We start from the raw sequence: 23,408 nt of genomic DNA on the forward strand, positions 1-23,408 counted from the left end.
CTGGGGGAAGAACTTTCTCCTGAGATCCAACCTGACCCTGCCCTGGCACAGCTCCAGCCCTTCCCTGGGTCCTGTCCCTGCTCCCTTCCTGAGGAAGTTGGAACTGCCCTGAGCTCTCCCCTCAGCCTCCTCTTCTCCAGCTGGACACACCAAGTGCCCTCAGCCGCTCCTCAAGGCCCTTCCCCACCTCTGTTGCCCTCCTTTGGACTCTCTCTGATGGCTTCACACCTCTCCTGGCCAGAACTGTCCCGGTGTTCCCGGTGAGGCCACACCAGCTCTCCGTGCCCCCTCCGCGGCACAGAGCCCCCCCTGCCCTCCTGGCCAGCGACTCACTGGACACCTGGAGGTGGATCTTGCTGGAGAGGGCAGTGCCATAGTCATTCCTGGCGAAGCACTGGTACTCCCCCTCGTAGTCCTCGGGTCTGCCCCCGCTGTGGAAGTCGATGACGAGGGTCCCCGAGCGGCGCCGCATCGACACCTTGGGGTCCTTGGCCACGTTGAAGAACTTCCCGTTCCGAGTCCAGGAGAAGCTGCAAGCACAGGGTGGTACCCGGGGGAGGTCCTCACCTGGGCTGGCAGAGCTGGTGGTGGCCGTGGCACAGCCAGGTGGGAGGGGAGCTGCTCCAGGGGGGCACTTACGTGGGCACGGGGTTCCCTTTGGCCTCACACTCGATGAAGATGTTGTCCCTGGGGTCCACGATGTAATCCTTCACCGACTGCTTGGTGATGGTGGGGGGCTGGGGCACTGCAGGGCAGAGGGGACACCCTGAGCAGGGCTGTGCCCACCCCTCTGCCACCCCCTCTGCAGCACATCCCGAGGGGATGCCAGCCTCTTCCCCAGCCTCTTGCCCAGCCTCTTGCCCAGCCTCTTCCCCAGCCTCTTGCCCAGGCTGCACCCTCCATTTGTGGTTTGCAGCCCTGAGGAAACTGCCACAAGCACGGGTGGGGTGGGCTGCTCTCCCCTCTCAGACCGTGGCACTGCTCAGGTTCCCTTTAGGCACCAAAACCCCTCCTGGATCTCACTTGGTGGCTTGGATTTCAGAAATTCCACGGTTACCTTTTCCTGCTCCCACGGATTGAATCCCATTGAAGCCCATCCTGCTCCTCAGGGAGGGGCTGCAGCTTCCAGGGACCCCGAGACATTTACAGGGGCTCCCTGTGCAAGAAGGAGGCCCTAAAACCCCCAGGTTGGCCCCAGAGGGGCTCAAAACTGGTGTTTAGAGGGGCAGGGCTGTGAAAAGAGCCCAGAGCTGCTGCAGGACCTGGCTCTGGCCCTGAACTTGGAATTGAAGATCCCAGCCCAGGGGTGAAGGTCTGAGGGTCTTTGCTCATCCCCCCCAGAGCCAGCGATGCTCCAAATGTGCCAGGAGGTGGGGCTGAGCTTGGCACACCAGCTGGTGCCAGGCAGAGGAGCCCACCCTGCCCTCGGGGCTGCCAAAAGCCACAACAAACCCCTGCAGAAACAACATTCCCATGGTGAGGGCAGCCCGGCTCCTGCTCCAGGGGCAGCCCAGAGCCCAGGAACACCTCCCGAGCTGCTCCAGCTGGGCAGGAGAAGTGGCTGGTCCTGTTCTGGCCACGGGCAATGCCCCCACACCCAGGGTGTGCCCCCGGCAGCCCCCTGCTCTGTGCAGATCCCTCATGCAGAGGACACGGACACACAGAGGGGAGGGAACACTTACATTCACTCTGAATACTTGCTGTTATCCCCCAAGTGCCAGCAGAGAGGAGAGAAGACAAGAGGTTAGTTGGGGAGCAGCCCCGGGCTCCTCGTGCCCACGGACCCAGCGGGTTGTTCCAACACTCCACACAAACCATTCCATGGCTCAGGCATGTCCGGAGCTTCCCCCTCGCTGCCCACGGGGGAGAAGCTGCTGCTGAGGGCTCCTGGGGGCTCTCAGCTCCTCTGCAGGAGGGTTTGCCATGAAACACAGCACAGGCTGCCTGGGTGGGCTTTGGGGTGCCCACCCCCCTCACCTGCAGCGCTGGAGACCCCCCAGCAGTCCAGAACATTCCCCCTTTCCCGTGGCTTATCCTGAGCCCCCAGCTTGGCTCAGGTGCTCTAATCCTGGTTTTGAGTCCCCTGCTCAGTTTTTGAGGCAGATTGGCTACACCAGAGAGGACTTAGGGTGACTTTGTGGAGTGTGGGTGGTTTAAAAAGAAAAAACAACGACAAACAAAGGAACGAGAGCAAAGGGAACCCGGTGGTGGAGCAGGAAACTCCCCCTGTGCTGAGCAGACCTTCACTCCACCTCCTGCCCCGGTTCAGGGGGAGATCTGAGAGGGGTGAAAGCACAACTTACGATCCAGAGGGACCTCGATGGTGCTGCCCAGGTGCTGGAGGCAGAGGGCGAAGACGATCCCTGCGCAGGGGAGGAGGTGCCCGGGCATGACCATCCTGGAGGGCTGGGCAGGGGCAGCCCCTCGGAGTGTCCCCGGGGCAGCAGCACGTGCAGAGGGATCCTCAGCTGCAAAACAAACCCAGGCCACCATCACAGCTCCGTTCCTGCGGGAATCGAGGGTTTCTAGCCCCCCAAAAAATGTTTGTGTGGAGGGCTGGGGGGGTGAATAGAGCCAGGGGTGGTCTCCAGGCTCTGGTGGTCCAGGTATGAGCCCGTGGGCACAGCTCTCCCACCCCTGGGTTGTTCTGCTGGCAGAAAATCAGCTTTAGGGGGGTTATTTGTGCTCAAACCCTGGAGGGACCCCTTGGATCACAGGATCACAGGATATGCCAGGCTGGGGTGGCAGGAGAAGGGCCTTGCTCTCCCCTGGCACCGATGGAAAGTCACTCAGAGCTACTGAACACAAAAGCAGTGAACAGTCCCCAAAGGATAAAATAAAAAGGATGATTTGCTGATTAAAGAAATAATAATAATAATAATAACAATTGTATTTTATGGTCAAGAAATGCCTAAAAATATCCAGTCCCTCAGCCAGGGCACTGGGATGAGGCTCTGCATTCAGCCTGGGGATAGCAGGGCACTGGCTCTGGAGCTCCCCCAGTGTCCCAAAGAGCCTGGCACAGCTCTGGGAGTGGGGGCACAAAGAGACCTTTCCTGCCTGGTCTCTAAACGAGCCCATTTCCCCCCAGCTCCAGCCACTTCCCTGCCCAGACACTCCCTGGTGCCAGATGTGCCTCCCACCCAAAGCTCCCGAGATGCTCCTGCCAGGAGCTCATTTGCCACACACCCCCCACTTTCCATTTGGCTCCTGACGAACCCCCCAGACTCCCAAAGGAGCAGCAGGGAGGATAATTCCCCCCGTGGGGACAATTCCCCTCCCTCGGGGGTGTGGGGGGGGGGCATCACCTGAGTCACCACTCACTGTCCAGAGCAGAGCTGTGGAAAGGGCAGCAGCTCCCTCAGCCGAGAGCAAAAGATGCCAGCAGGGCAGGAAAGAGTGGAAAGAAGAGTGGAAAGAGTGGAAAGAGTGGAAAGAGTGGAAAGAGTGGAAAGAAGAGTGGAAAGAGTGGAAAGAGTGGAAAGAGTGGAAAGAGTGGAAAGAGTGGAAGGAGTGGAAAATCCCCAGCCCTGCTCCTGCCTGGCCCTGGCAGGGGCTCTGGCCGGGGACGTGGAACAGCACCGAGGCCATTTGGCGAGAAAGGGGAGCCTGGAACAGAAACTCCCAGGCTGCAGCTCGGGATGTGCTGCCCCTTCAGCTGTCCCCGAGCTCGGGAGGGAGGGGGGACCCTGCACGACAGACAGAACCCGGGAGCAGGGGAGCAGGGGCAGCGCCGGGAACGCTGCTGGGAACGGCGCCGGCAGCCGGCGAGGAGCAGATGTCACGGAAAACAACCGGCCCTGACACATGGCCTGGGGAGCTCTGCTGAACCCCCCAGGGGCTCCAGGCAGCTCTGGGGACGCTGCTCCCTGTCACCCTGCTGGGCAGCACCGGGGGTTGGGGGTTCTCCCCCAGTGTGTCCCAGTCCCACCAGCTGGCAGGCTGGAGGCCGGGAAGGGGCTCGGAGGGGAGCGTGGCTTTGATCTATTCTGCTCGTTCTGAGGATTTTCCAATCCAGCTGTTGCCGTAAAAATAGTTGAAGGACAGAATAATTATAGGGCCGGGCCAGTAATTAAAGTCATGTCCAGCACTTGTGCAGTCCTGTGATCAGGTCATGCTGAACAAAGCTTTTCGAATTACTCCTTTAGCTCCCTGTCTGAGGGAAGAGATCATTTTGATCTGCAGCCTTCCTTTTTTTAAAGCAGTTCATTTCTCCAGTTGCAGCTTAAGATGAGTGATGGACCCGCTGGTTTTATGTCTCTCTGTCCCTGAGCACGAACCTGACCTGAGTTATGAACTGAACCAGCCAGTTCTCCACCCAGAGAGACAACAGGGAGGAGGGTTCTGGAGTCCTCAGGATGCTCCCAGAGTGATGCTTCCCATCTCTGTCACAAAATGCTTTAAACCCCCTCCATTCCCGGATATCTCAGGGCTGGGAGGGGGAAAGGCAGCAGGGATTGAAGCAGTGCACATGGACAGGCTGATTTGGGGCTGGAGAGCCAAGAAGGTGCTGTTTTCTTTAGGCTGGGTGGTTGTTGTGGGAAGGGAAAGGAGGAGGTGCCTTCGAGGGAGATGTGTGAATATTGGAATAAAGAAAGGGCTGAGCCCAAACTCTGACATCTCAAATCACAGAATGGTTTGAGTTAGAAAGGAACTTAAAGCCCGTCCAGTGCCACCCCCTGCCATGGGCAGGGACACCTTCCACTGTCCCAGGTTGCTCCAAGCCCCGTCCAACCTGGCCTGGGACACTTCCAGGGATGGGGAGTTCCCAACCTGTGCCAGGGCCTCAGCACCCAAAGGGCACATCCTGCCCGTCCCCCCTGTACTGGGACTGTGAACGTGGGGGAATAGCAAGAGGAGGTGAATTTGCAGGTAACTTTGGAGCTGAAAAAGGGGCTGAAACCACGGGCAGAGCTCTGTGGGATTGTCCCAGCATGGGGGAATCAGCCAGGGAGGATGGGCTGTAGGACAGCACCGACCAAGAGCAAAGACATCCCATGACAGAGCACACTCAGAGTTCCTCCTGCCTTTGGGAGGGCAAATGCCAGGCTCCTCCAGTCTCCTCCAGCTCCTCCAGGCTCCTCCAGCTCCTCCAGGCTCCCCCAGGCTCCCCCAGGCTCCTCCAGGGCCCCTTTGTCTGGGCAGATGTGGGTGCAGGAACAATCCCCGGCCGTGCCTGCGTGTGTAGGTGGCTCCTGGGGACAGGCAGTGCCAGAGAACACAGCCCCCATTGTCAGGGGACAGGGACATCTCCCAGCACAGAGCCCGGAGCTGCTGTGGGAGCACAGAATTCCAAGCTGGGGGTGCTGGAGCTGCGTGATGTCCATCTGCTCCTGAGGCTGCTTCAACCCAGGCTGGCACAGGGGCCAGATGAGACCCCTTTTCCCAGACTCAGCATTCCTTAACCACTGCTCCTGGCCCTCAGAAGGGATCTGAGTCCTGTCCAAAGAGCAGAACAAGCCCTCCCACCTCATCCCTGCAGCCTGATGGGATGGCCAGAGCTGAGGGAGAGCCCTCAGGGCTCCGGGAACTTCTTCCTGCAGAGTCCTGTGGGGCAGAGCTGGTCCATGATGAGGGGATATTTTATATTCCAGCTAGTTCAGCGATTTAAAATGAAGATGGAAAGCTGTGGAACAGCCTGAAAACCCTCCCAGCCAGAGAGGAGAAACTCTGGAGCTTCATTTCTCCCTGAACGTGGCAATTTAACAGGCATTTTGCTCCCTCCCTGCCTCGAGGTGGGGGGAAATTTCTCCCCTCCACAGATGGTGGAGCAGCACAAGTGAATCCTCACATCCCAGCCCCGGAGCTCCCCTGCTTCCCCCCTCCATCTGCTCGGCACCAGCACGTTCCTGCAGGGTCTGGGTGGCTCAGCCAGGAGTGCTGGGAGGGCTGGTTTGTCCCTGACCAGCAGGATGAGCTGGATGAGGCTCCTCATCGGCAGGACACGAACCACATTCCACAAAATCCACTCCCTTCCCCTCCGGCTCCAGAGCTGGAATCAAAAGATGTGTGGGAACATCTCCTCTCGCTGCAGAGATCCAGCTCTCAGCCAGAACCCACTGCAGGCCAAGGCAGCACAAGCCAGGACGTGGATCCCCCCCAGGGCTGATTTGGCCGGAATTTGGCTCAGAATTCCCAAAGCCCCATCCCTGCAAACAGCAACACGTGGGATGCAGAACCTGAGGACTTCCCTGGGGGCACAAATGGCACCGGGGAAGGGCTGAAATTAATTTCCTTCCCAACAGTTGAATGAAATGAGACCTTGTGGGATAACAATGGAAACAAATCCCTTCCCTACGGCCCCACTGCTGGAAAACAACCTCAGCTCAGCCAGGAGGGCTGGGAGCAGCCACAGAACCAGTGAGTAAAGGGAATCTCTGGTTGAAGTTAAATAAAATTAAAGAGGTCCACGATGAGGGATTGTTTTTAATCAGCTCATTAGGTCCAGCAGGATGCTTTCAGCAGCAATTAGACATTTATCCTTATTTACGGCTGCAAGAGGAACAGTAAAACTTGAGGAGCTGCTGTTCCCAGGAACATTCCTGCAGCACCATTTATTGCATGTCAGCTGCTTAATTAATGCTGATTGAATAGCACAGAGCAACGTTTCCACCAAAAGAGAAAACGCTCTTGGTTTCAGATAATGAAAAACATTGATTTCAAAGGCACGTGTGGATGTGAATCCCAGGCTGGGAGAGGGAAGGGAAGGCTCCAGGGAGACCTGAGAGCCTCTTCTAAGGCCTAAAGGGGCTCCAGGAGAGCTGGAGAGGGACTTGGGACAAGGAATGGAGGGACAGGACACAGGGAATGGCTTCCCAGTGCCAGAGGGCAGGGAGAGATGGGATATTGGGAAGGAATTCTTCCCTGGGAGGGTGGGGAGGCCCTGGCACAGCTTGCCCAGAAAACCTGTGGCTGCCCCATCCCTGGAAGTGTCCCAGGCCAGGTTGGATCAACCTGGGCTGGTGGAAGGTGTCCCTGCCCATGGGATGGGCTTTAAGGTCCCTTCCAACCCAAACCATCCTGGGATCCCGTGGAATGATGCAGTCACATCCCAACAACATCCCTGAGAAACCACTCAAAGCAAACACTGAATTACAGGGCAGGAATCAATGGAAAGAAGGAAGGACATGATGGCCAAGGCAGGAGATGATCCCTTGGCATTCCCATCCCGAGGGATGGACCTGCCCTTTCCCCAGGGTGGGGGCAGTGCTCCCGTTCCCTCTGCCCGGAGGAGAGAGAGGAGCTTTGTGCCCGTTCCTGGCACCCAGCTCTCACAATTGTTCTGGGAAACAACTGCCACAGCAAACCCCAGCAAATCCATTTGCATCCTGTCTTCTCCTCCTTAAAAACCCACCGTTCCCACCCATTCAGCAACTGGCACTTCAGGGCTGAGCACCCTGATCCCAGGGAAGAAGGAAAGTCAGGGAAAAAGGAAAGCCAGGGAAAGGAGGGTTCAGCATCATCCCTGTACCTGCTGGAACCCCAAAGGAGTCCCCAGACACAGCTTTCTTTCCCCGTGCTCTGAAGAAAAGGACATTTCCCCAACCACAACCCGCAGCAGCAGAGCTTGCAGAGGCACCATCCCTGCCAAAACTCTCCAGAAAAACTCCAGGCAGGCCTGGATAATTAACTGCCCATCTACTTGTCCCATTGCACCTTCAGCACATCTTTAAGGAGCACATTTGTAAGGATTGTTGTCTTTAAGGAGCACATTTGTAAGGATTGTTGTCTTTAAGGAGCACATTTGTAAGGATTGTTGTCTTTAAGGAGCACATTTGTAAGGATTGTGTCTCTTAAGGAGGCAGTTAAGGTGACTGCAGAGTTACCCAGTCAAAGGCAATTTTCTGAGCAGGTTTGTGCTGCTGTGGCAGGTGGGCAGTCCCTGAAAATCAGGTTTCCCAGCCATTTCTCATCCCCTGCTTTCCTGTCTCCCTCCTCCTCGGGATTTTTGCCCCGTGCTGGGTTTTCCTTTCCCTCCCTGGATCTCTCCTGGGTGTGGTTCAACCCTGAGCCCCGCGGGGTTTTAAAAGCACCAAAACAAACCAGCATTGAGAGAAATCTCCCTGATACCCTCGGGAACAAGGATGGCTCCCTAAAATCACCCCCCCGCGGCAGATCCCTGTGGATCCACTCAGGGCAACACGTGGGAAGTGGGAATGAACCCATCAATCCCTGAACTTCAGAGCTGGTGCTGGCACTAAGGAGATTTGTGCCTGAGCTTCTCTCAGTGGCTCAGCTGACCTTCCAGCTGCACCCAGGATCCTATTCCAGGAATACTTCGGAATAGGAGGGATGGGATGATTGCTCCTGGAAGCTGAGGCTGCATTTGGCAGGGTTGGAGAGCAGAGAGTCGTTATGGTTTCGGGAGTTCAATCACCCCCTCCCGGAGCAGCTCATCACCCCCGAGAGCATGAGCAGCTCCAGGGACAGGCCCTTCATCCCCTTCATCCGTCACGGTCGGATCCCGGCACCACATAAATGTGAATTAATTTATCATCCTGTCCTCGTGGCAATGGAAGGAAATGGTGTCATTCTATCAGGGAGAGGGGCTGGAGCCTGCCGAGGTTGAGCGTTACCCCAAGGTCAGACAAAAGATATGGCAGGAGTGGGAAATGAGCTGAGATCACCCAGAGCACTCGGAGCTTAATCAGAAAATACCATTTAACCTTTACAAACCGGTCACGGGCGGCGGGAGGAGAAAGAGCACGAAACTTTCCATGGAAAGCAACGATGTGGCCACTGCCAGCCGGCACATCCCACCCCCCGGAGCCCCCACGGCAGCTGGGAATTGGCCCCACGGCAGCTGATCCGTGGGATGGGCTCGGGGGCCACCCCGGGGGCACCGGGTCACACCAGCCCTGCTAATCAGCTTCCCACCCTCCTGGGGCTTTTCCTTTCATCAGCCAGAGAGAATAAAAAAAAAAAAACAATTCATTGGAGTTATCACTGGCTGGAAAGAAAGGGGGGTGTGGAGAGTTTCTGTCTGGGTGTACCTTGGGCATGGAGGGCATTGAGGGTGGGGTGGGTTACAGGTAAGAGGGGAAAAAACCATCATTTTTAACTGGGATTTTGAGGGGAAATTATTGAACAGCTTTGCTTTATATTACAAGAAAAAACACACAGTCCCTGAGTTAATTAGGACGTTGCTTCGTTTAGGAGGAACAGGAAAAGGAACTGGTGAGAAAAATATGGCTTGAAAAGGAAAAAAATCCAGGTGGGAAAGTGCCTCAAAGAGGAGTTTAAGGGGCAGTTTGGGGGCACAGGACACGGCTGTGTTGGCAGCTGGGTTGGTGCTGCCCGGGACCCTCCCTGTGCCCCTTCACCCAGCAGGGAGGGATACTGGGGGATACTGGGGGATACTGGGGGATACTGGGGGATACTGGGGCTGGTCTGGGAGCTCCTCCACCGCCATCCCCACCCCAATGCAGGAGTTCCAACCCCACAATTGTTGGGTGGTGACTGTGAGGGACACTCGGGCAGTTCCTGACGGAGCAGCTCCCAGGAGCAAACCCAACCCCAGTGGCAGCACTGGCAGCCCCCTGAGGTTCTCCCCCAGGAGAGGTGGAGGTGACAGGATAGAGCCATCCCATTCCAGCACAACCCCTTTCCAAGGCCATCCCTCCCACGCTGCTCCAGGGGGAGCAGAGCAGGGCAGGACACGGTTCCTGCCTGTCCCCGCAGTGTCCCCCTGTCCCCACAGTGTCCCCCTGTCCCCACAGTGTCCCCCTGTCCCTACAGTGTCCCCCTGTCCCTGCAGTGTCCCCCTGTCCCTGCAGTGTCCCCCTGTCCCCGCAGTGTCCCCCTGTCCCCACAGTGTCCCCCTGTCCCCGCAGTGTCCCCCTGTCCCCACAGTGTCCCCCGGCCACCCCTGCCGGGGCTGCAGCATCTGGCCCTGGTGATCAGCCAAGTGCTAATCACGGGCTATAAACAGTCCCTGCAGCTCTGGAAAAGCCTCCTGGCTCCCAGAGCCTGCCCTGCTCCTGCTCCTGCTGCCCAGGAGGGCACCCAGAGCTGGGGGGCTTGTCCAGCCTGAGCTCCGAGGAGCTGATGGGCAGCCACCCCTCCACACGGGAATTCACCTCCCCAGGAGCTGGGAATGCCACATTCCCAGCAGGAGCCACACAGGCTCCTCCTGGCTGTGCCCAGCAGGCAGTGGGGTCAGTGGGGACCCACCTGCTGCAGCCCCACGGGTGTCCCATGGGATGCCCAGGCCCTGCTCACCCCTCAGTGCCCCCCATCCTTTTGCCAACGCTCCCAATCCACCCCCTCCACCCACTCCCAGGTCCCCTCTCCCCCGGGTGTAACAGGATCCAGCACTCCGGTGTCAGGACAAGGCAGGAACACGCCTGGAGAGGATTAATCCCCTAAGTGAGCTGTAGTTACAGGCTCCAGCTCCTCCCCAGAGCCTGGCCCGGGGCCCTCCGGCTGGTGGATCACCTTACACAGCTCGGGTGGCAGCTGCCACACTCCCTGTCCTCCACCCACCCACCCACCTCCCTGGGACCAGGCAGCTCCATCCACCCCCCCCAGCACATCCAGGGGTGCATCCTCACCCCCAAACCCAGGGATAAACCTCCCAAGAGGTAAGGAAGCTGCTCTGCTCCTCCTGGAGCACATCTGCTTCCCCTGCTCTGCAAAATGCCTCTGACACTGAATCCCCAAGCCCGGAGCTCCCAGAGCAGAGAAGCAGCAGATCCAACATTTCAGCCCTTTGGAGGAGGTGGCAGCACAGGGGGAATGGGAGGAAAGACAGGGAAATCCTTCAAAACCTCGTCCAAAAATGCCAGCAGGGCTGTCTGTGAGCCTGGCTCTCTCAGGAGCACTGGATTTGCTATTAATTTGCAGAAATGCTCTTTTGACAGGTTTTCCTTGCCCTGTGAGGGCTTGGACCCGAATTACACCCGGGGAACCACAGGAAGATCAGCCCTTCTCATTACACCCCTGTATCAAGTCCCATTAAAGCAGGATAACAGAGCACATGGCTGGGAAATCTGTTTTTCAGGGACTGCCCACCTGCCACAGCAGCACAAACCTGCACAGAAAATTGCCTTTGACTGGGTAACTCTGCAGTCACAAAGCCTGTCTTGTAACTGCTTTCCAAAAAGAGCAGAACGAGTCACACAAATGCACATTTTAGCCAGTTTTCCAAAGGAAAAGCCCTCCCTGCACTGCCTGGCTTTCAGCTGGTCACTGCCAGTAACTCCTCTCAACCTCTTGGCCCATTTCAAGTCCAGCTGGAAACTCCTTTAGCTCTGGGAAAGACACTCAATTCCTCCAAGTTTAGTGACAGTGGTGCTTTCACAGGCTCGCCCTGGAGATTTCAATGCACAGAATTTATCAGTCCTGCAGTTAAAATCAACCCAGCCCCTCAAACCACCCCAAACCCACCACCCCAACCTGGGCAAAGGGGGCACCTCCAGCCCCCCTTCCTCCCTCAGACCCCACAAACAACGCCTTGGAGCAGAATCCCAGAATCCCGGGATGGTTTGGGTCGGGAGGGACCCCAAAGTTTGTGCCCTGGGCAGAGACACCTTCCACCAGCCCGGGTTGCTCCAACCTGGCCTTGGACACTTCCAGGGATGGAGTTTATTTCCCAAAATGACCCAGATGTGATGGTCTGGGTGTCTCCTGGCGGGGTTTGGTGGCCCCATTCCCACTCCTGTCCCCAAACACAATTTTCAACTGCGAGAACCTTCAACATCAACAAATACCCCAGAGCTTAATACAACAAATAAACTTCTTTCCCCCAATGTCAACCTCACCAACCCACCAGCACCCCCTCCATCACACTTCCTTTAACCAACACATTTTTGTCATCCACTAAAACTGCTACTCCAAACACCAAAAATTCACCAACCAAACGAACCCTAAACCCAACATCAACCACCACCACGACTGAACCAAAACCTCAACAACAATAACCAAACCCCAAACCAGTCACAGTCCTTGTAGCTTACAATAAAGCACAACAGTGAATCCTGTCAGCCCCTGGTGACAGGCAGAGTGTTTGCCCCTGGTGAGAAATCACACCTTATTTATTACCCTGAGCTCGGAACTGGGAGGGAAACAGCATTCCCTGGGATTTCTCAGCGATGCCTTCACAAGTTTTCCCGTTCCTCTGCATCAAATTGTCACCCTTTGCAGCTCCTCGTTGGCAGGGGGGGCACAGCCCCTCCATCTGCCTCCTGAGCCCCCCCCCAGAACAGCAATGAGTTAATTGGGAGAAGCATTTGGCTTCTGCATAATGAAGTTGGCACAAAACCAGCTCTGAACCCTCAGGCTTGGTTCCTGTGTTTAAAAACTGAATAATAATAATAATAATAATAATAATAAAGGGATTTAGGTGCCTGTTGAAGGACCAGGCTGGTGTTTGGTGTTTGCTTTAAAAGAGGCAGAGGCTGGGAGGCCACGTGGAGCCAGGGATACACAGAGCTGAGGAGCTTTATCTGCCTCCTCAGTGTTGCAAAATATCTCTGGAAGAGATGAAACCGTGTCCTACAAACCCTTGCAAACACAAATCTCCTCCTGCCGAGGAGAGTGGGAGCAGGAGGAAACCTCACTGGGTAAAGTGAGGGAGTTTAAAAGACGAGCAGAAGACAAAGGAAAGGAAAATTTCAATATTTAGCTGCTGGAGCTCATCTCCAGCTCACCAGAGCTCTGCAAAATATCCCTGTAAAAGCCATTAAACCCCTGTGTAAAAACCATTAAACCCAGAGAGAGAGACAGGGAGCTGAGAGAGGGAGTAACCAGGAGGGACTGGGGATAAGGGCTGGACCAGCAATTTTCCTGGAGTTCTGGGTGCCAGAACTGGAGCTGAAATGCAGCTCTGGTTTCCAGTAAAACACTGATAAGCTTTTCCCAGACAAACTCGGGCAGGGGGGGAACGATCCCACCCCTGGCAGGGGCTCAGCCCTCCTCAGCTTTCCAAAAAAACCCTCCCGAGCTCCTTCCCCAGGATAACAGAGAAAAATGCAGGGCATGTTCCCCTCCTTGGCTGAGGTGATGTGGAAACCAGCAGTAAATGTTCTTCACGTGGGTTCTGAAAGGGTTTCTCTCCCTTTTTTTTTTTTTTGCTGACTTTTTCCCAGCGACATTATTCTCCCAGGGAACTGTGTGAGCTCGGGGTTGGCGAGAGAGGCTCCAAACACTCTAATTTTGATTTAAAAAACAGGGTAAATTGCAGTTTCTTCACACAGAGGTCTGTGTAAAGAGAAAAAACATATGCAATGCACTGATCCCGAATTTTCCACTGCCAGGGCTGGCTGCAGGTCCAGAGCCAGCCCCAGCACACCAGGCCCACCAGTGGAAGGCTCCCCCTGATCCCTTCAGTGCTGCCACCACAGAATTCCAGGCTCCAATCCCAGCGGGAGCTCTGAGCAGCCAAACCCATTTGGGACGTTGATAAGGCAGGTCCATGTTTTAAAAGAGAACTCCATTAAAAAATCATCCCTCCCCGGAGACACTTTCACAGCTCATTCATTAACCCCCTCCCAGAGGGGGGGAAGAGCCCCTTTCCATCGGGTTTAAGCCCCAACAAGTGATCAGAGCTCGGCTTTGCCCCCTAGGACCCCTCCTAAGGAGCTGCACCGATCCCAGGAGCAGCTTTAGGAACAGAGGCAGAGCTGCACCAGCCTGAGCCCTGCAGGGCTGAGCCCCCGAGCTGCAGCTTTAGAGCTGGTTCTACTCCCGGCTCTGGGGTTCTGCTCTAATTTTGGGATGGGATTTTCATGCCTGTTTGCAGATCAGTCCATGCTCAGCACGACAAAGTGGTAAAGCAGCACCAGCCCTGTCAGAAGGCACCGGGAGGCTCCTGGTAATGAGCTCTGGCTCAGTCCCAAGCAGGACCACTGGTGTTTTCTTGCCTGGATATAAAGGAATTACCAGTGTTTTCCAGGTGCTGTTGCCGGGAGTGAACAGCTCCCGAGGGTTCATCCCCATCTGAGTGGGAAAAGAATTTGGAGAAACCCTGGTTGAGACACTCCTTTGACAAAGGTGGGCAGAGAATCAGGTCTGCACCATTTCAGGCACGGGAAGATTCCCAAACCCTGTTCCCCTGGAGACACCATCCTGCTCTCACTCAGCAAACACTTCCCAAAGTAACTCTGGAATCACAATCCCATCAGAACTGGACCCGTGGAAGCAGCTTTATAAAGCCAGGCATGTTTTTCACTGCTCATAACCCCTCATTTTAATGAGGTTACACTCACAAACAGCCGCTCATTCCCCTGGTTGGCTCTTCCCAAAGTGTCAGGCATTCTCCAGGAGTTCTGGGAGCAGGGAAAGTTTGCCTCTCCATTATTTGAGCCTCGCTGAAAGGGTGCAATTAGCCTTGGAACAAGCATCTGTTCTGGGGGACAACCTCAGGATCCTTCCCCTGGCATCCAAAGGGACCCCATGTGACCGGGAGGATGCCAGGCAGCCTGAGCCTCCCTCCCGCTCAGGAATGCAGACAATTCCCAGAAAATCAGCTCCCAGAGCTCAGAAAACTGGGCAAAACCCTGCAGGAATCTGTAACCCTTCGTGTGCTCTGCAGTTTCCTGGAGGAAGCTGCAATTTTCAGGGAACTGGTCAGCAAATCCAATGGGAAGACTCCCAGCAGCTCCATCCCCAGGGAGAGGCGGGAATTTGGGCTCTCCCCTCTCCTGCCCACGGGGTTTTGTCCGGCTGGGAGAAGAGGATCAAATTCCAGGGCCATTAAATCAAATTCAGTCAAATCTCGGGGAATGCAAGAGGTGAGCGTTGAGCTCTGGAAAAACCAGCATTTCTGGGAAGGAGCAATGAATCCTGCAGGATCCAGGCAGAGGATCCAGGCAGAGGATCCAGGCACAGGATCCAGGCACAGGATCCAGGCACAGGATCCAGGCACAGGATCCCTTTAGGCTTTGGAATGTCACAGAATCCCACACCCGGCTCAGAGCAGGGGGATCTGGAGCATCAGACACCCTGGCAGGGTTTCAGGCCCCATTTTGGGGGGTCCCGAGCCCCCCCCACTCGCTTCCCATCCCTCGGGAGCGCATCCCTGGCGCGTTGCCATGGCAACCCGTATCCATGCGCGGATCCACCTCCCTGGGCGGAAAAGGGGGAGGGGGAAACGAGCTGGGAGCTCAGAAATTATTCATGAGAGATGAGGGAGGGCTCTGAGCCCCCCCAGCCCTGCCCAGGACCTTCCCCTCCTCCTTACAAATCCCACCCCAGCAGGGCTCGGTGAGCAATTCCCTCTGGGAATCACGGCTGGCTGTCCCTGTGGCTCACAGGGACAGCTTCTCCCCTTCCCTCTGGAATGGGCAGAGGGTTTGCTGGGGCTGTGACAGGAGAAACAATTCCGAGGGGGGGCCAGCAGTGCCCCCTCCCCGCTCAGCCCCGGGAGTCCCTTACCCAGCCAGGAGCCTCAGTGCAGCCATTCGATGCTAATTGTTTTCTGGGCAGTTTTATGCAAATTCCTCCTACGGAGGAAGATGCCTGGAAATGTGTTTTCCATGCTCTGAGTGCTGCCAGTGCCATCAGTTTGTCACATCAGCCCCGGGGCACGTCTGGTCCCCTCGGTCTGGGGAGGGCGCTGGGATGCTCCAAACTGGGATGCTCCAAACTGGGATGCTCCAAATGGAGCTGGGATGCTCCAAGGTGAGCTTGCCAAGCATCACACCCCCCTCACCTCTTCCCAGCAAAGTGGCTGCTGGATATTCCGTGGGGACTGATGGCTCCTGGGCCTCTCCAGCCCCGGGGGGTGGAACTGGGACTCAACAATTATGGGCAGGGAAGGAAAGACACTGAGGAAACTGGAGGAGGAACACAAAAGGCAGCAAAACTGAGCTTATCCACAGATTCCAGTCTCTGCATTCCCACATTCAGAGGGTTCATGGGCAGGAGAAAGGCTGAGGTTTGAGCTACAGGCAGGGCAGAGGGACCTGCAGGCAGCTCTGGCCCCATGGAAACAATTCCCCCTGACAGATGTGTGACCATCCTGCAAACAAACCAGCAGCAAACAAACCAGCAGCAAACAAACCAGCAGCAAACAAACCAGCAGCAAACAAACCAGCAGCAAACAAACCAGCAGCATGAGGACACAGGGGCTGCTCTCAGGGACTTCAGGACAGGTTTCCCAGTCAGCCTTGGGGAGGCTTTCACTGGAATCAGATCGAGTTACACCAACAGCCAGGAGGGACTGAGGGAGAGAACCCAGTGCAGCCTCTCCAGTGCCTACACCCAAAGCCCCCAAAGCCCTCAAAGCCCCCAAAGCCCCCAAAGCCCCCAAAGTCCCGGCCCCATCGGACCTGGAGCACTCAGGGAGCAGCTTTTTCCCCCCTCAGCAGGGGCAGGGCTGGGGGAAAGGTTGGATTTGTGTGCTGGGGACTACAGGGATGCAACATCCTCCTCGGACCACACAGCCCCCGAGCTCCCCTGGTTGGCTGGAGGAGAGCAGGGAGGCAGATTTCCAGGTCAGCAGCTCCTAACATGCCTTTTGCATTCCTCCAAAGCCCTGAGCCAGCCCTGGTGGGCTGCACTGAGCTTTCCAGGGTCTCAGGAGCCAAAGCATCTTAGTGCAAGGAGGGTTTGGGCAAAGCAGGACAGACAAAGCCTGTCATTAAAGAGTAATGAAAATTCCCGGTTTGTGGGAGGAGGACGTCACTAATCAGCTCCCTGAGGACTTCACCTCCATCATCTCCATCTCCTCATGCCCACAGGCTGCAGGGTGCTCTAAACCTCCTGCCAAGGCCTTGAGGCTGCAGTGCCTGACCCCAATGACTGATCTGTGCCCTGGGGGGGGGGCACCCAGAACGGCTCTGGAATGACCCCCATCCCACAGCAAACAACCCCCAGTGCAGGGGAGCAGGAGGTGCAATCAGCTTACCCCCAGATTACCACCGACTCCTTTGGCAACAAAAAGCTCCTTAGCAAGCCCAGAAGTCAGGAGAGCACTTTTCCACCTTGCCCCGAAGCTCTCTGGGTTAAAAGGGAAGCATCCTAATTAAACTGGAAGGCACACACGCCTCTGGTGAGGGCTGGATTTACTCCCCACCCCCAGAGAGGGCCGGGCTCTTTCCATCCCGGCCCAGCCACGGCTCTGCCTCGGTGACAAGCAGCCCTGGGAGCAGGAATTCGGGAGTTAGATGCCAATGTCATCCCTGCCTGACCGGGAAGAGACTGGAAAGCAAGGAAGGCAAAAGACACGCTGAGATAACGGGGATCAAACACAATGAACGTGCCCTGGGCAGCCCCAGCCACGGCACAGGGAGGGGATCCCAGAGCACAGGGGGGGTCTGGGTGCAGGACAGACACACCCAGCAGGTCTCACCCCAGGTGACTCTCCCCGTGCCCTGGGGACACCAGTCAGCAGGACACGGGAGCAGAATTCCCTGCCCATCCCCCTGCAAATGTCCCAAATCCAAGGATTTACAGAAAATCTCCTCCAGCAGCAGAGTCACCTCCCTTTGCCTCTCCCACTCAAGCCACACTTTTCCCCCTCCAGAGATTCTCCATCTCTGTCCTGAACACAAAGCATCTCCTCGTGCTGGGGAGGATGTGCTGAGCCCCTCCCAGAGCTGTGAGCCCCCCAGCATCCCAAAAGCACGGACCCACCAGCCCAAAAATCACCGAATTGCTCTCCAAGACCCTCTCCCCAGCCCCTCAGGGCTGCCCCAGCCCCTCCAGCCGAGGCACAGCAGCTGCCAGCAGTGACTCGGGCTCTCCTCCCCCTTCCCTCCCGGCCCTGGCTGGGTGTTCCTGCGTGAATAATGCGGGAGCTGTGGCACAGGACACTGCCCACTCTGTCCCCTCCGGTGCCCAGGCCGGCAGGGAGCGGCTCTGAGTGCCAGCCAGGGCCTGGCCCCGCGTCCTGGGCTGGGACGACGCGTTTTGTTCCCAGATGCAGCTCCCTTTTGTTCCGGCCCCGCGGGGCTGAGACGGACCCTCATCACCCTCTGCAGGGGGACTTCCCAGCCAGGGATTTCGGAGGGATTCTCCCCTCTCCAACAGCAGCATCTCCAGCTCTGGGCCAGTGGAAGTGCAGAGGGGTCAGGAGGGTCTCAGGGACCCTCATCTTCCACCACACTCGTTTGAGCAGCTCTGGGACTGCTCAGGGACCAGCCTGGCTGGTACCAAACCGGAGAGCAAGAGTACGAGCTAATTAAGCCCCTTTGTTAATTAAGCCCCTCTTTGCCCTGCAGCCACAGTCCTGATAAGCCCCAAACACAGATTCTGCTGAGGATGTTATTTATTGCAAGACTCGAGATGAAGCCTGAGAAGTGCAAATCCCCCCAGTCCAGGGAAAAGAGGCTGAGGGGGAGGTTGGCTCACGTTTGAGGGGAAGCATTTGGGACAGCACAGGCTTTCCTGCCCTTCTACAGCTGGGAAAAAGAAAAATAACCCAATTTTGCTCCCAGATCCTGGCTTTGCCCTTCTGGTTTTGCCAGGCAGAAAGCACACAGCCCACAGCCCATGCTCTGAATGTCCCTGAAACCCTTCCTGCTCCCAAACTGCCCTTGAGACTCCATCCCTGGTGTGAGGTGTCCTACCTCGAGCTGCGGGACCTTTCCACACCCCAAAACACCCCCCCGGGACCGCGGTGCTTCCATCCCGTGCCACCACAGCGCTCCAGCACCCCCCGGGCAGGGCTCAAGAGGCAGCGGAGCTCAAGAAAAGCGAGCGGAGCCCAAGCAAAGCGAGCGGAGCAGCCGCCTCCTCCCAACCCCTCGTGGCTCCGGCCGTTCTGCTGAATCACTTACTGCAGCGCCCGCACCGCTGGCAGGACCTTCCCCGAGCCCCGGGAGCTCACGCGGGAGCTGCAGCACCCGACAGCACCGGCTGCTCCTCCGCCTTCAGCTCCTGGAGCATCCCAGCGCTCCCAAGGCATCCAGAGCCAGGCGCAGGGAAATCGTCCCCTCCCGGCAGGTTTCGGCGGGGCCCGAACTGTTCCTGCCCCGCAGAAAATGAACTCAGGGAGACGCTTTCCTGCCAACCGGGCTCCGGCCGCCGCGAGGGGATCGCTCTCCCCGCCAGGGCGGTGCTGGGGCGCGGGGGGGGCTCGGGGGAGGCAGGAACTGGGGGGGATCCCAGGGCGGGGGAGAGGCAGGAATTGGGGATGGAGAGGCAGGAACTGGGGGTGATCCCAGCGCGGGGGAGAGGCAGGAATTGGGGATGGAGAGGCAGGAACTGGGGGTGATCCCAGCGCGGGGGAGAGGCAGGAGGGGCTCCGCGCCGGCGGCGGGGGCTGAGCAGCCAGACGGGAACAGGTTTTCCCTCGCCGAGTCCCCCGCGGTGCAGACGGGATGACTCAGAGCGCAGGGGAGGGCACGGCACGGGAAAACAGAGGGTGAGGGAGAGGGCACAGGGTGGGCAGGAGTCGGGGGGGGAAGGGACCGGAGATTCCTCCCTTGGAGAATCCCGGGGTATCTGGGGTTGGGAGGGACCTCTGGAGCTCACCCAGCCCAACCCCCCTGCCAAGGCAGGGTCACCTGGGGCAGGTGACACGCGTCCAGGTGGGCTCGGAATGTCTCCAGGGAATCTCCACCCCCTCCCAGGGCAGTGTTGGAGTGGGGGCTGCACGATTTGCAGCTCCAGAAGCAGAGCCAAAGGCTGCAGCAAACCCTGCCCAGAGTGGGAATGAGGTCCCTGCACAACCACGGTCCCCAGTGCAGGGCACTGCTCCTCCTCCCAGTAACACCAGTATGGACGCTCTGGCCCCCCATCATCACACAGGAGCTGTAACAGCACTGGGCTCGCAGAAAGGAGAGTTCAGGGGCACAGGCCATGGACCCCCAGGGCTGGGGCAGGAGGGGACAGGAAGGACACTCTGCACAAGGACAGAGGGACACGGGGATCTGTCCTTCCTGAACAGAGAACCAGGAGGTTGCTCTCCTCCCAGAAATGCTTCCCTGCTCCCAAGATGAGCCGCTCCAGGCTCCCGGGGAGCTCAGCCTGCCCCTGCACATGACTCGACACTTTCTGATCCCTGAGAAGGGCTGATGTGACTCTGCATTCCAGCTCCGATGGGACAAAACGCCTCAAAATCTGCATCTCAGCCCCCTTCCAGGCTCATCTGCATCTCAGCCCCCTTCCAGGCTCACTCACCCTCGTGGTGCATCCTGTCCTTTACTGTTTACCCCAGCTCTGAAGGAGCCAACCCCAAAGAGTGAGAAGAGGGGATTTAATTAAAAAATTAAAAACCCAGGCAGAGTCTGCCCATATATCCCAGTTCCACTGGTAATTAGGAAACAGATGGGGGAAAGAGGGAACGAGGAGAGGAATCTTTGTTAGGTTAATTGTCTGAAGGCACTAAATGAAATATAGGTGGCCTGATTTCCCTGGAGGGTTGTACAGGAACTTAAGGATAGACTTGCCAGAGAGTAAAAGTGGGAGCTTCCCAGTAAAGGACAGCAGAAGATTATAACTAATCAGGCAAGAACAGAAGTGATAAAGCCAAGGAGAAAAAACAAAGCTCCCCTTTGTAGCTTTAAATGAGGAACCGACCAATCTGATCCACAGCTTCATTAACATCTTATTAAAATGCCATTTCCATTTTCCTGATTACACGGGTTGGGGAGTCGAGAAGTCTTTGTGGTCTTGGCCTTTCTCCAGGGTGGAGGTGCCCCGGTGCCCAGAGCTCCAACCCCTGGGGACGGTTCAGGTGACACCTTTTCGAGCCAGCGCTTCCCTCCTGCTGCTTCCCAAGGACGCCCCTTCCTTCCGGCCCGGATGTACCAGAACCTGATATTTTGGAGCAGACACAGCAACAACACCCTCCTCGTTCCCTGCCTCCTGTGTCCCAAGTGTTCGGTGATAACGTTTCACGCCGAGGGGGATGTTCTTATCTCCCCCAACAAGAGCTGCCAAACTCCCCCTTTAGCGGCAGTTTCTGCTCTAACGACTCAAACAACGGCTCATCAGGCTCGTTGTGACAGACAATTAAATCCCCTCGCAGCTCACCTCGGCCTCCACAACCCCCCCAAACCCTTCCTCCCCCACCGAAGGGCACCACGAACCGCTCTCGGTCCCACTTTGCCGCGCGGGTGTCTCATTAACCCAGAGTAGCTGCCGAGATAATTACGGAGCCAGCCCGGCTCATCCGGATTACTGGGATTGGCAGTGCCCGACAGGCACCGAGCCCAAACAGCTTTCCAACCACGGGAAAATTAGAGTGGGGCTGGAAGGGAGAAGGATCAAAGGTCCAGCGCAATGGGACGACGAGAGAAGCAAGCCTCAGGATTTGAAACCATAAGCCACATCCCTACCAATTGATTAGTTACTTCTCCCTGGTTTTCCCTTGATTCGGGCGATGCCTTCCTGCTCTCTGCCGAAATTAAAACATGATCCAGCCCCTTGAAGAGCACACATTAAAGAGATATGAGATCTGAGCCGAGAAGCTGAATTACTTTTAATTTGCACGGGCTGCCTGCTGCAGCTCCAGCGGGATATCAAAGGCTCCGGGTGCTGTCTGGGAGCAGCCACTGGAGCTGCTGCTCTGGGAACCAGTCACCCCCACCGTGCTGAGCAGCTGCTCGGGGGCTCGGCCTCTGTGTCACCGTGGAAGGAGAGGAGGAGGAGGCTCAGCCACGTCTGTAAAGAGGCAACAGCAGCTGCTGCCAAGGGCGACGGTGGCACCTTCCCCCATGGGCTGTGCCACCCAGCCCAGACCCCCCAGGTCACTCTGCCCTAAGGGCTTCCCAGTGCAGAACTGGTCCCACTGCAGTGTCCAGAGCTGTGAAACAGTGCCAGGTGCCCAGTCTGGAGAGGCCACAGCATCCTGAGCTCCCCACACAGGAGCAGAGGGGTTTGGATCCATCTGCACCTCTCGGTGGGGCCGGAGGCTGCGGGGTCCCTGTGGCAGCTCCACGGGGTGCCCCCAGGACCTTTCCCTGTCCCTGGAGAGCAGAGATGCTCCCCCAGGACCATCTCCTGACCCTGGAGAGTGGAGATGCCCCCAGGAGCATTCCCTGATCATGAAAAGTGGAGATGCTCCCCCAGGACCATCTCCTAACTCTGGGAGGGTTCCCTCACCCCTCACATCCACTTCCCTGGGGCCAGCACGGGGAGATCCCCCGGGGATGGCCCCTGGTGGCATCTGGTCCACGCTGCCCACCCCAGCCCGGGGGTAATCGTGCTCCATCTGCCTTCCCCCAGCTCAGCATCTGTTCAGGATCGATCCCGGGAGCGTCACCAGCCCCCTCTCACTGGACAATGGGCAGCATCAGGCACAAACTGCAGCTCCATTGTCATCAGGCACAAACTGCAGCTCGACTGTCAAAGAGCTTTTCCTTTGGCTGCCTGGCCCGTGGCACCCCTGGCTGTGCACGTCCAGCCCTGCTCTGCTGACTGAGACCCACAATTTATTGCTAATTAATCAACAGATGTTGACTCGGACCAGGCAAGGGCAGGGATTTAATGCATCCAACAGCCCAGAGAGTAAATATCTGGGGCTCACCCAGGAGAAAACACCTCCCAGTCCCTGCAACACCTCTAGGGAAGCTGAGGCAGGGTGTTAAATGGCACAAAATCACGTCCTGCACCCACAGACCAAAAATCTGGGAGAAACTTCAGAGTTTCCCCTTTCCCTCTTCCCCACCCCTCCTGCTGGGGGAGGTTGTCCCCAGGGGGGTTCCTGGGCCAAGCCTCCCAAAATATCACCCCCATTCACCTTCCAACACAGTTTTAAAGCACGTGCTGTTACTCAGGGGACCAGCAGGGAAGAACAGAACTTTTTTAGCCACTATCAGCAAGTTGCAAACGTGACCTGATTTTTATTTAATTTTTTTAGTGCCACTGGGCAGACAAACATCACATTCTAGCAAGTGAAACCACACCTTGACCAAAGCAAATCCAGAGCTGGGCTAGCAGAGCCTTGTGAGGACAAGGAAGGAGAAGATCCTTCCACTGTGCCAGGAGAGGGAAATGCCATTTAAAACCAGACACTGCTCTGGCAAAGCCCGGATTGAGCGAAGACGAAACGAGAGCTGACAAGCTGACATTTGGAAATGCAATTAGCTGGCTCGTAGAGCCACCCTGTTATCTTATTGTTAATTATATGTTTGCTCAGTCTGAGGCAATACACTTATTTCAATGTAATTCTCGGGCTCTCCTGCTTTGACGGGTCCCTTCAAGCAAGAGCTCCCATCTCCCCCCTCCCTCCCTGCCAGCGACTTTTGGTGCCACAAAGGCCTGGGCTTGGGTGGATTATGTAATTGCCATTAGAGCCTGCTCCTGGGGCAGCATCTGAAGTGAATTCCCAGCATAAGAGGTGCTTGGGAACCACTGCTTTAATTTCCCACTCCTGCAGTTCCTCCCCCAAAACCCCAGTCCCAGTCCCCCCAGTGCCCTCCCCTGCCCTGAGCCGAGCTGTGCCAGCAGACAGGGGTTTATTCCCATCCACGGCCCTCCCTCCCCTCCTAATTGTGATAAATCTGCCTTTTAAACAC

At 56.9% G+C, this 23,408-nt stretch overlaps 1 protein-coding gene across 27 annotated transcripts in view; it reads right to left on the reverse strand.

Annotated features, from left to right (window-relative positions):
• NFASC (neurofascin) overlaps window positions 1-23,408 on the reverse strand; it is an 82,978-nt gene that overhangs the window by 52,954 nt on the left and 6,616 nt on the right. For 20 of the 27 annotated variants that reach the window (XR_001877598.1, XM_017832211.1, XM_017832209.1 and 17 more), the window contains exons 2-5: window positions 2,304-2,468; window positions 1,683-1,700; window positions 640-745; window positions 334-530 (exon numbers count right to left, since the gene is read on the reverse strand). Coding sequence is in view for 26 of the 27 variants with exons in the window: in XM_017832211.1 (XP_017687700.1) it covers window positions 334-530; window positions 640-745; window positions 1,683-1,700; window positions 2,304-2,397 (415 nt within the window). In the remaining variant the exon portion in view is untranslated. The remainder of the gene's footprint in view (window positions 1-333; window positions 531-639; window positions 746-1,682; window positions 1,701-2,303; window positions 2,469-23,408) is intronic. The other 7 variants (XM_017832194.1, XM_017832207.1, XM_017832206.1 and 4 more) reach the window with 1 other exon arrangement.

The sequence above is a fragment of the Lepidothrix coronata genome, unplaced genomic scaffold, assembly GCF_001604755.1.
Source record: "Lepidothrix coronata isolate B3197 unplaced genomic scaffold, Lepidothrix_coronata-1.0 Scaffold199, whole genome shotgun sequence".
Classification (NCBI taxonomy): Eukaryota; Metazoa; Chordata; class Aves; order Passeriformes; family Pipridae; genus Lepidothrix; species Lepidothrix coronata.